General features: G+C 38.6%; 1 protein-coding gene across 3 annotated transcripts in view; it reads right to left on the reverse strand.

Annotated features, from left to right (window-relative positions):
• PCDH15 (protocadherin related 15) overlaps positions 1–13,157 on the reverse strand; it is a 387,556-nt gene that overhangs the window by 154,497 nt on the left and 219,902 nt on the right. For all 3 annotated transcript variants that reach the window (XM_009275078.2, XM_009275076.2, XM_009275077.1), the window contains exons 15-16: positions 11,995–12,074; positions 5,773–5,866 (exon numbers count right to left, since the gene is read on the reverse strand). In XM_009275078.2, the coding sequence (XP_009273353.1) occupies positions 5,773–5,866; positions 11,995–12,074 (174 nt within the window). The remainder of the gene's footprint in view (positions 1–5,772; positions 5,867–11,994; positions 12,075–13,157) is intronic.

Consider the following 13,157-nt stretch of genomic DNA (forward strand, 5'->3'; position numbering starts at 1 on the left):
CTGTCAGTATTTTCTGGGTACCACAATGTGAGTGTGACAAGGGACAACAATGTTGTTTGCTCTCCTTCAGCCATATTAAAAAGGAAGGCTGTAGCTGCCTGGGAGGTTGAGAACATGCCCTGGATGACTGACAATTTTTAATACCTAATTACTAACTCCCACATGGCTTTGTAAACTAGGCACTGAGCTGCTCTGTTTTGCCAAGACTTGGGCAGAAACACATTTCTGAAGTGCTGGGTGAATATTTTCAGGACTAGACATTTGTATTTGGAGGTTTGAATTCTGCTTAAATCACAAAATACACAGTAAGACAATACAATGGGGCTTCCTGTTTTATCTATATAAATGAACTGACACGTACACGCTCATGCAAGCCAAAAATAGCACAGAAGGCTTTTTCTTTCTTCTAACAAAAGTCACACATATTTATTTCTAACTTCTCCCTCTGAAATGCAAAGACATGAATTCTTGCCTTGAAATCCCATCCAAACATGCCACAATTTGTGAAAACAATTTGAGCTTGATACAGTTTTTTATTTGTGCATCATTCTTCTGCCCATCTACAACTAAGTCTCATTACTAGGGAAATAAAAATATTTTCATGACTACTCAATTAAAGCATACTTAATTGTTTGTTGTGTCGTATTGTTAACAGTGATGGGTGGTAGGTCATGTTATTCCAAGGTCAGAGAAAAACCACAAGCCTGTTAATGCTCCAGGTTATAAATCAGAACAACAATAACTTGGGAAGCATAGTCGAGCATTTTAAACAGTCAAGAGCATTATAAGGCATGCAAAAGCGATGAAATGGTGTCAGCCAGGCCACACCACTAAATGGAAAGCCATATTGCTTGGTGAAGGCATAAGTAGGTCTGTATTAATTTTGATGGAATAAGCAGTCTCCAAAAGTCAAAAGGTGTCAACATGACTGTCACCACACAACATTAGGCAGTTAAATAAGCCTTGGGGCTTAGAATACAGAAACCTCAACTACTAGTGCCACAGCAACATTGTTAAAAGTCTCTTAGACCCTTTATTAATGACACCGAAAAAGGAGCAGGAAAAAAAATACCATTAAACCACCAAAAATTTAAGGTGTGTGGGACCACAGACTTTTCAAGTGCAAAAATGTGTTCAACAGACTTCATAGATGATGATGGGGAAGAGTTAGTTTTGTCTAGAGAACCCTGGGGATAAAAAGGAGGGCTGATACCATATTGTATACTGCGTACTACTCCAATATCCCATGAGGTTTACAGCAGAGTGGAACAGGCAGGGCACACAGCTGCAGGGGGCAGAGCTTCAGCCCCTAGAAGATCAGGAATCCAGTAGCCTGTGGATTTAGAAAGGCAATGGTTTGTACCACCATGATTACGGGAAAGGCACTGGAGGAAACATTGCTCCGCAAGAAATTGGTGCTGGGGCTGCTGTACCCCAAGCAGAAGTGTGACCCTGTGTGGGAAGTGTCCTGCTGCTCCATGTGCTGACCTCCAAACTCCTGGAGATACCAGAATTGGAAAGAAAGATCCATTTTGGCATGTCTCCCTGGGCCAAAGAAGACCCTGTCAGGGCTGGAGATGGCAATCAGTGTGTGAACTGGACCAGTGTTAAAGGTAGGAAAGATGATGAATCGTTCTGGCCCTTTCTTTCTGTTTCCTTCAGGTGAGCCGATCCCAGAGACTGCTTACTCAATACTGAAATACAGGCTTCACCCACTTAATGAGCCTTACTTATCTCTATGGAGAAAAACATTCTTAGTTTTGTGAGAACAATGTTGAACAGACAAGAGAGTCATCACCTCGAGACAGACAACTTTTAAAATAGCATGGGATAAATTTCTTTCTGAAAGCTTCAACAATTTCAAAGCACAGCAACATTTCCCATCTGAAGTATTCCATCTAAAATGCAGTATTTTATACACTATTATTTAAAAATTAAATGAGATGAAATTATGCCTTTTTGAAACCTATGTTATAATGGCTAAAAATCTTTGTTCACAACAGAATTTAGCTGAAAAATATTATCGATATTGAAATGTCTTGAGTACTGTTCACAATTTCTGAAGCAAATTCACTGGCTGAAATTACAAAGACTGAACTTTCTCAGGTAAGTATGAAACATGAATAAAAATGTTTTATTTCTTCCACTATGTAAGGGTACTAACATGGCTTTTATACATCTTTATACTTGAAGGCTATGAATTAAATTACGTGCTCCACAGTTAAATTGTCAGTGCAACCGTAGCTGACGGTGCTTGAGGAACGGGCTCAAACTACATCACCTCTTGAGATCCTGTGCAACCTGAATTATCCTGTGATTCTATGACTGTTGTTCATAAAACCTAACTACAAAAATGTACAAATGCCAAATTTTCACGTTTCAACTGAAGAGGAAAGTTCTAGTTTAAAAAAATCAACAACACCCCGCCCCCCCGCAAAACACACTAATAAAGTCTTCTCCCTTTAAATTCCTTTCAAATTCTAAAGAAACAAACAAATACAGAAAAGGTTGTATAGAATACAGAAGCTTATGCTAAGTATATTTGACACTAATGGGTAGTTTCAAACAGCCCATTGTTAGATGGAAGGAAATAAGTTTTTACATGTTACTAGCTAAAATATGTTAATGTCATTCAAATTAAGTTGCACCTGCCTGTGGAATTAACTTTGTGATTTTAGGGAAACTGAAACAAGTTCTTCAATCAGATAACCGGTTTTCTGTAGGCACTAATAGAACTGTTCAAAAAAGCAAAGCCTGATGACAAGCAGCAGGTGAACTAGTCTGGGGAGCAGTAGTTTTGTAATTGTAGGAATGTGTTTTTTCCTAAAGAGACATCATTGCTTTCTGATAGAAACTAGTTAAAAAGAAAAGGTCCTCCATGAAATTTCACTGACTTGTTGAAAGAAGCATTCATGTCCTTAGAACAGTTTGCCATGTTACCAGCTAGCAACTTTAAATGAGTTCCTGACCCAGGAGGAGCCTGTCAAATAGCAGACAGTAAGTCCAAAAGAGCTGCAAATGAAAGAAATTGTGCGAAGACACAAGGAAGCCTTGCAAATTAATCAAAGCCACTGTTTCCTGGCATGGAAAAGGCATGGAGATTTAATGGGCTGAGCTGCTCTGTTTCATCTATTTGTTTGTAAAATAAAAGCCAAGATACTTATACAGTCTCATTTGTGATACGGGCAAGCCCAGCCAACTCCTAACCCTTTTGTTTCACGTGCTGTCACCAGAAGCTTAGGGTGCAAGAGCAGTCAAGTCAGCTTGTCAAGTAAGCCATACTGCTGGACAATTTTAAGAAGAAAGGTGCCCCACCACTTGCAGGAAGTATCATAACAGAAGAAAACAGCTACAGCCAGGTAAGAGAGAGTGATGAAGACCCTAAACCAAGCAGCAGTAAAGAGAACACTCACAGGCTAGAAAGCATGACCGCATTTCACTGTGAGAACAATTAACACACACACCTGCAGATACAAAACTCCAGGAAAAAAACATATGGTATTGAGGGAGGAAAGCAGATAATGAGATAGCAGGAGAGTGGATTTTTTTTTTAAAGTGTATGTTGTTGTTATAGCAACAACAACATAACACCACCATCCATCAAGAGCATTCAGTACCAAAGAGTTAAGCAATGTGCTGCTGTTTTTCTCTTCATTCTGCTTGTCAGGTGACTGCTGTACTAGTAAGAACTGTTATGCTTATTGAGAAATGATGACTTTTATTCCAGCATTGGAAAATCACAAATACCTTTCACTGATGTTACAACAGTTCTTCGGGCTCTAATTATTTGATTTCCTTGTGGGACACTCTTGGTATTTTCTCTAAAAAAAAAAACCACTAAAAAAAAATCCTTGAAATTTGCATATCATTATTACTTTTGAGAATGCTACTGTTCTTATTTGTATTACCACACCTCTAAGAACCTCTAGCCCTGTCTTCACTGCGCTAGGCGATGCATGAAGAATAAAAGGACAGTCCATTCCCCCAACAACATGGCTGCTACTTGCTCCAGCCTGGCTACTGAACTGCTCACAGACTTAAGTATCAGTGCCTTCTGCTGCAACAGGTAGTCCGCCCTACATCAGCATAGTTCAGAGACAATACTAATGAAGCCCTCCACTGTTTATTTTTGATGGTTTTTACACAGCTGAGCTTCAAAAGCCATATCTCAACTTATGAACAACTATTTTATGTTAAGCAGCATGCCATGATTATTGGGATTTCTATTTAAAAAGCAACTATTATCTTCTGAGTATTAAAATGGATCAGATATCCAGTTAACTTCCAGGACAAAGAGAATGAATCTCTAGATGAAAGGAAGAGGAAGTATCTTTTCAGTAGCCTTTCTATGCCCCAGATAGTATTTCAGCAGCATAACATAGTCTGAAACAGAAAGCAAGTCTTTTATTTAAATCTTCAGATTTCACAGCTGCAAGTTAGAGATGAAAACAATTGAACTCGTAGCTATCAAGAACGCAGAGTAGTTCACAAGTAACAAAATTTCAAATATTAAGATGAATTACTGAAGATAACTATGACCAGGTTTTTAATGGAAAAGGTGTAGGCTCTGTTATAGTTACTCCATAGTGCCATAGAATTGCATAAAGGCTCTAAAATTTTCTCGCTACTTTGGGGGAAAAAAATTTCTGAGGAAATACTGAGCAGGAAGGCAAATCTTGTAAGCTGAAGAAGCTAAAATAGGGAAAAGAGCATGCCACGGAAATAATACATAAGATTTTCTTCTGCTGCGGTGAAGACAAGGGTGAGCAAGGGTCCAAACCACAGAGCTTTCATGATCGCTCCTTAGCAAACTGTCAAAGATTTCTCTGTTTCAATCTCAAAGCTGAACACTGCCTCCTAGAATAGCTCAGATAATGTGGATGTATTATTTTACATCTGCCCTTACATACCGTAATTTTAAGGTCAGATACTCAGAGACTTCTCCTCCATCTATGCTATTATTCCATGGCACAAGTCCATAACAGAACTGCTGCACTCCCATGTACCTTACACAATCCAACTGCAGTAAATTCCCCCTGTTGGGATTGCCGCAAACTTTTAGAAAATCTAATTCCGTTGCTTCTGCTTGATAAATACATATCCTTAAATAGCCCTCCATTTTTTATTCTGGAAATTGAAAAATCACAATTTTGTTATACTAAACACAAATGTGAGCAACAGTTTGCTGGTTTGATTGCAGGGTCACTGCATGCCTGATCAATGCAAACATAGAAGACTTAGAAATACCTCCCGATAAAAAAGTTTTATTTTTTTAAGGGAAGTGGCATGGGCACTTCTCCAGATTTTTCTTGAGAGATTAAAAGAATTGAAGCTGGACAGTGCTTTCATCTGTCAATTCTGAAAAAAGTTTAATGACGAGACAAAGTACAAATCTATAATATAGCTACCCACATAACTGATCTTTAGGAGGAGGTAAGACAGAAGACTGGTTATTTAATAGCATGGAGAAGAAATAGTAAGAAGATGCACATATCTGAATAACGCAAAACGTTGACTGCATTGGTTCTTGGTGAAGAATAACAAAAAGGCAGAAGTAGCAGCAAAGTCACTTTGTTTCAAGATGAAAGGACATTATCCCAGTGATATACAGGCTTTATCTACACAAATCTTTTTGAGATAAAGGAAAATTGTTGCAGATTACAGATATATTTGATCAAGACCCATATAAAAGATACTACAATTAGACTACTTTCAAGTGCCTAACTACATACCGTAATAGCCCATTTTCTTAAACTTCCACAGGAAACTCACCCCATCTGGTCTGCCATCCGAGGCTGTAACAATCAGAATATAGCGATCAGTGCTTTCTCTGTCCAAGGGCCTTCCTAAGGCTAGCAGTCCAGAACTAGTAATAAAACAAAAACATAAAATGTTATCACAACAGTTTTAAGATATCTACAAGCACTTTTGTTCCACTACTTTGTGTTACGCAAATGTTTCCTTTCAGCAAGTTAATAAGCTTTTAGGCTTTATTACAACTAAAAGCATGTTTTGTGTAGGTAAAAGCTAATAAAAACAATGAGCCAATTTCTAATGCTTTCTGCTTCGATACATGTATAACTTAGGATTAAAATAACAACCCAGTGATCTACGGGATTATACAAAAGATAGACCTACACTGAACACAGGACCCTCATTGGTTAGAAAGCTGCATGCTCTAACAAATGGGAAGAGAGAATCACAAGCGTATTAATCACAGAGGAGTCCCAATAACCCTGACAGAATTGCAGCCGTAAACTCCAGGAATACAACATGCACGGTCTTAAGTATGAGGCTCTGTAGAGTTTTATAGGGAAAGACTACTAACTTGCATGTTGTGTAACCACAGTAAAAGTGCTGCCATGAGCCAATGCCCTTTCAGCACAAGCACAGATATACCATATTCCCTAATAATAAAATATTAACACAGGCATAAATGTTGCGGAAAATGAATCAGGATATGGTAATTTTTGATGCCCATCTAAAAAAGATGACTAATGAAGGGCTATTTGGAAGCCACATACACAAAAAATAAAACAAATAAAATTGTACAAAAATGCTGTTTGAAAGCATTGCAAATTCCTGTAACAGCTGACAAATAAAACAACCTAGATTTTGTCTCTAGGATGATCTAATTTCCTCATGCAGAAGTCTGGAAGCCACCTGGAGGTGTGCTGTAGCAACACAGAGACAAGATCCCACCGTGGACTCATTACTTTTATATTGGGAAGCATCAGAAAAGTACCGTTGAGTTGACATTCCTGCCTAAACAAGCTAAACTCTGCTTAACTGAACTGGCACAAGTGGTACTTCCATGACCAGAGCTAAAGCTCTGCATTTCATTTACACGATTTTGGTGTCTACTGGAACATGGTCAAGTATGTAACAAATTGAGATCTCTGTTAAATGCCACCCAATCCATAGGCTGTTTAACAAATATGCACCAACAAACATGGATCCAGGATGACATTGATCCTCTCGTTGCATGGCGAAGCAGCTTCTCCCATGAAACTCCACCAAACACGTCACAGTCGGCTTGTAACATTTTAAGAAAAGTGTAACACCACATGATTTTGCAGTGCAAAATCCACACAGGCTGGGATCTTGGTATGCTGTGACTTTCCATGTGTTATTCCATTTTTAATGGACATATCAGACACAAGCATTTGTCAGGTGCAACTATAAATATTACTGGTTGAACCTACATTTTATGTTCATGACCTAGAATCTAAACAGCTACTTGTTCAGAAAGAGGTTTTATTAAAACAACCAAAAAAGCCAAAGCCAAACCAAACTAAAAATTCCCACCAAACTATGAGGTCTCATTAGCTGTACTTCTCCAGAATGCTTGGATGTATATAATCTGTACCTAATGATGTTTTTTCCCTAGACTATACATTTCTGCTGTGATTTCTTACTCTCAGAGAAGACCTCAACATACTGGTTCCAGGCCAAGACTTTTTCCAACATTGTATTCAGCACAAATACCAACACATACTGGCAAGCTGTTACTCCAAGCAGTTTCGTCAAGTAAATACTACAGAAATAGGTGGAAACAGTGAGTGGGAGCATAACTCTCCCCTAGGACTGAAAGGTCGGTAGGTAAAATAATATCCAAGCTCAGTAATCAAAGAAAAGAATATTTCAGGAGATGCTACATTCAGTCCGCCTCATTGCTACACAGCTAAAACATAGGCATGTCATGTTTAGCTTCCTCAAAAAAGGAAAAGCCAGCACATTCGTTGTACCTCAAATACTTTCTGGAAGTTGGTAAAAACCAATAGGACACATGAATATTGTGTACAGCTTTGTACCCCAGTAAATATGGAGCTGCAAGTCTTGTGCCAAGCTGTAACAGGGCCTCAGGACCTGTCATGCTGCTTTGCATGGACTTGCCTTGGCCTGCTCAGAGATTGGTTTTAGCTTTAAACAGCAATTATCTGATGAGCAGGTATCTGATACCAATGTTGTTTTAGCTTTTGATTACTTTTCTACAATTTTGTAGTGTGATGTCTATTTTTATATGTATTTTTTGTAACTAATAGGTAACTATAACGTAGTTATTGTGCGGAGACTGAACTATGTATGGAGCACTACAGGCATGGCCTCTAATGTAGTGAAAGTTCATGCACAGGATGATACCAGAGCCCCTGGGCTACAAACACCTCACCAGTGGCCTACTACTGATAAAGAAACACAACCTTAGGAGCTGCCCAAAAACAGTTTGGTGTCACAAAGAGAACAATAAACAAGTATCCACATATGTAAAACACACTACATGCAGTAAGTTCAGATGTAAGATAGACTTGCACACAGATGGGGGAAAAAAAGCGTGGTACAGAGCGTGTTAACAAACATAAATGGATCCTAGAGTGAGGAGAATGAAACCATCGGCATCATACTCCTCCTCCCAGGGCAGGACTTCAGATGTTGAAGACTCAGCATAGACCCCTGCTCCAGAGGAAATTACTGCCCTGAGGGCCCAAAGGGAAAGTGGAAGGGTAAAGCATAACACCAGAGCAAGGGACAGACCTTAGAAAGTTTGTGTATATATTTATATACCTTTTTTTATATATAGTAATATAAATAAATATCACTATATAGCTATAATGATATATAGCTATATATAATTATATATAGCTATATATCATTAAGTGTGTATATATACACATATATATGATTATACATATATTTATGTTAGTTACATATATACATAAAATAAATTACATTATACATATTTTATACTTACATATACACAGACATACTAAAACATACGTATATATGCAAATTTAGCTATTTGCATTAGTGCATAACTGGACTACTAATAATTGTTTGATTAGACTATTAAGACTTTAATTAGACTAACAGTAAATTCTTAGCTTTGGATACATACATGGCCCACAAGAAGGCAATGAGCATAAAGTGGTGAGATTTCCAGCAACCTATCCTGAAATTTGTGTGCGACAAATTAATAACACTGTGTATCTCATTTTTGCTTCCAGTCTCATGTACTGTCTTCTGCTAAGAAATATTCAGCTAGGCTCAACTAATATTATTGTTATATTACTAAAGACCACTTAACTTTTAAACTAAACTTTTTATAATTTATAAATAGCAGATGTTGAAACAGTAGTGATGCTACTGAGAAAGGCATTAACTTCCTTTGAGGGCTGTAGGAAAGTCAGATGTATTATTAACTGACATGAAATGCTAAACCGTGCTCTGTATTTTAACAATTCTCTTATTTCCAGGTGTTTCTGCAAATCAATTAGCTATCATAATAGATCATATATATTTTTCAGCATTTGCTCAAGACACTGCAATAAAATATGAACAGAAGATTTCCTTTAGGAAAGGAACAGTGAATAAAAAATAAAACACTAATGTGGTAAAGTATTAATTCACAAAAGAAAAAAAAAATCAAAGTGGAGCTAAGAATAAAATATTGACAACAAATACTGCTTTACTAACACTGACCGTTAGCTGCATGTATCCATTTAAATTTCTCCAATATTTTTGCACTATCATATCGCCTTTATCTCCTCCTTCCTACCGCTTGAACAATTGCAATCTACGGTCTCCATTTCAATAGATGAACATCATTCAATAGACAGGCTAATTTATAAAAACTCCTGTGTTTTACTCAGGGATGCAGATGTACTCACATTCATTTAATACCCCAGCTTTTAATCATGACTTTCCCTGGGGAACATAAGGAGGTACCAAATTACTACAGATCGTGCTCAGGTTGTATTGCCAAAGAAGAAGGAACAAAACCATCTCTCACAATCCTCAGATTGAGGATAAAAGAGATCTAGTAGGTAGATGTAAAACTGGTAATATTCAGTACTCATGCTGCCAGTTAGGGAATTACACAGGGATCAACTGACGTGCTCCAGGATGCAAGAAAATAATCTGGATAAGAAAAAGGAAGAGAGAGAATCACGTTCATGGTCTCTGCCTTGGCCTTAAAGTATCAAAAAATTTATTTATGTAACATTGAAATAAATTCCTGTAGCCTTAATATGCCACTCACATTAACGATATGCTTTGTTTAATATTAATCCTACTTTAATCTCCTACCAAGACATTTCAGCATCTAGGAAAAAAATGTGCAAAAGGCTGAAGAAAACTTTGCACAAACAATTTCCAAGAAAACAGATGCAAGGAGAGCAGGAAGGAGAAAACACTTCAAAGAGCTCTCCTTTTTACCAAGAAGCAACAGATCAAAAAGACAAACGCATGCCTGAGTTTGTGCTGAAACCCTCAACGTGCTGTGATGCTCAGACACGTGGGGTGGATGTGAGGCTGGGGTGTGTGTGTCGGGGTGTGTCATGCTGCCCACGATGGGCCCCAGAGGCTGGGTGGGATGGAGAAGGACTCCCAGCCGCCCCGATAGGCCTTGGGAGGTGACACCTGCACTGCTGCAACTGCAGTGCAACACTGCCCGTGGACACATAGGGGTGACTGCTGCAACACTGCCCGTGGACACATAGGGGTGTGCTGTGCCTGCAGTCTTCAGAGAGCACACCAGAGATTTCTTACTTGTTTTCAGACTGAGTTCACAGCTGTGAATTCACATGCCACCTTTAACAGCTTGTCTTCTGGGTATTGCCACAGTGTTTACATCCAAAGCTGGACAATACAGCCTAGGATCTGACTTCTAGAATACCTTCACGCCACAGGTTTGGCAGGCCATAAGTTGGCCTGAATTTGCACACATTTTTTAAGTCTCTCTGGTATGGAGAACTATCAGGATTTTTATCGTGCAATGTGAACAGTGCTGTGATAAGCACGAAGTATACAAAATAGCTACCCACCGAGTAACCCCCCTTCGGAGCATCTCTCGTAGCCAGGCACACTCATTATTCAAGTTCTAAAGGTCACAGAGCAGGTCAGACCAAGTTTCTGTATGTCAAGGGGAGGATTGCTAGCATCACTTGTGCAGAAAACCCTACAAATCTGCGCTGTGCTGGAGCTACGACTCCTAGCGCTCCCTCTGAGCTGATGAACAAAGCACACCTTCCCTGATTTGCACTGAAAACTCCAGCCCTAAGCAATGAATAAAACCAGCAGCCCAACATCATTTCCTGCCCCTGCCACCTCAATGAAAGAGTCTCCTCTCTCTAAGCTGTCCCTTTCCTTGCCTGACAAGTCTCTATTATTAGAGGGCCCATCAATCTTGGTGGATAACAGCATCAGCATCTCTTGGGACCTTCAAGGCTTTTTTTACATGGTTTCATAAGTGATTTGATTCTCCGAATATGGGAGATTTATCACAGCAAGTAGCCTAGAGCTTACTCAGAATACACAGACCTGTTTCAGTACAAACTCTCCCTCACACCGAATTAGAACAATTTTTTGCAATTATACCCACACCATGAACAAATAGGCCCCAGGTTACTTTCGTCTCATCATCTACCACGGGAAGTCAGCTCACCACCCTCCCCCTTCTTCCTGCAAAGAAAAAAAATATTTTGGAGTGTAAATAATAGCTGCTTGGGTAAAATAAAGAAGGGTGTGGTGGGACAGGCACAGACCTACCCGTTGCTTATAATTTCATAACGTACCCTTTCTTCCTAATTCTATTTAAGTTGGTATTCAATGTAAGGAAAAGAGATTTTCAAACAATGCTCAAAAGACTTTCCACTACAGACTAAAATGCTTGAAGGCAGGAAACTAAAGCAAAAATTGTCCCTGTCATTATTCAAGAGCTGACAAGTATAAGGTTTTTAATTAATCCCTGGTCACTCTTTTAAATAGAATGTTTCCACCTCAGTGAGTTTTACCTACTAAAGTGTTTAAAATAAATAAACAGTCCCCTGTGAAAAATTCTAGAGTGCAATATCATTCACAGAGCTCTCATTAACGTCTAAGAGCCAGTCTAAGGAACAGCTGAATATGTCTGATTACAAGTCTTTTCTTTTGCTCTCAGCCCACATATTCACTTGACTGAAAAGTTACAAGTCTATTTTCTAAGGGTTTTCCACTTACCTTTGAGAGAGATTAAAAACTTGTTGAGGATCTCCATTCTGAATGAGGTATCTTATAGGGTCACCCTCTCTATCAAAAGCCTTTAGGAAAAAAGAGGATAAAATTAAGTCAGTGACAAAGCCTTCTTTTCTTTCCTTCAATTTATAAACTGGAAAATTAACCCCTGAAGTTCTCTTAAAGTTATCTACAGGAATGATGCTAATCTCTCTATTTCTGAGGCAACAGTGGTAATTACAGACAGGTAGCACATCAGAATTCTTATGCTACAGAGAAACGTCAAAATCCTGAACAGAAACTTTCAAATTACTACTACACATAAAGACACAGCATCACAAGTATGAAATTCAGGCTTTATTCAATTACTTTTATTTTCACGCAGCTACAGACTGATTAGACTGAACTTTTTGTTTCCTTTGCTCCTATTCTTCATAGCCACTTCTTATCCAGGTTCTTCTTTCTGTTAAGTTTACCAGAATCCCAATCCTTTTGCTGATGCTCCGTTGAGCAGTGTAGACATTGCAGCACTCACCCTCCACTGTAATTTGCTTTTGGGGGGGATGAAGATCAGGGTGAGATCTTGGAGAAGGGCTATTAACAGCCATCAAACCAAATATATTCCACCTACTAGATGACAAAACAGCTTTTCAGAAGTTGAGCAAGCTACTTTTGAAGTTAAGCTTTGGCTAATCTATTTCCAAAAATGGCCATAAATATGCCATGTAATTGTGATTTTTTTTTTGTCAAGTGTATACACACCTTTTCCCCAAAAAGACTATCAGGTGCTTTTCAGAGAAAATACTGTCTACTGAATTGTCTCCCAAACCGTCTCCCAGTTATAAATATTTAGCATTCAAAATCTAAAGTGGTTAAGGATGTTATCGCAGGAAAAACAATAAGGACACCGATATGAGAATTGCAAGAAGGCCAACCAACAAGTTCAAAGAAAGGCAGCTAGGATTTAATAGGACATAGGTCAAAATAAAAAAGCAGATAAGGAGAGAGTATTTTTGTTTTTCTCATCTTTCAACAACCATACTTTTTCTTATCTATTTCCTGTAAGCATTTGCTGTAGACCACAGTCAAGGACTGTATATCGTTGGGCTGACCATCTAAAAAGCGGTTCTTAAAAAAAACCAAAAAACAACACGCCCCCCGCCCCCCCC

This window comes from Aptenodytes forsteri, unplaced genomic scaffold (assembly GCF_000699145.1).
Source record: "Aptenodytes forsteri isolate BGI_AS27 unplaced genomic scaffold, ASM69914v1 Scaffold320, whole genome shotgun sequence".
In the NCBI taxonomy this organism is placed as follows: Eukaryota; Metazoa; Chordata; class Aves; order Sphenisciformes; family Spheniscidae; genus Aptenodytes; species Aptenodytes forsteri.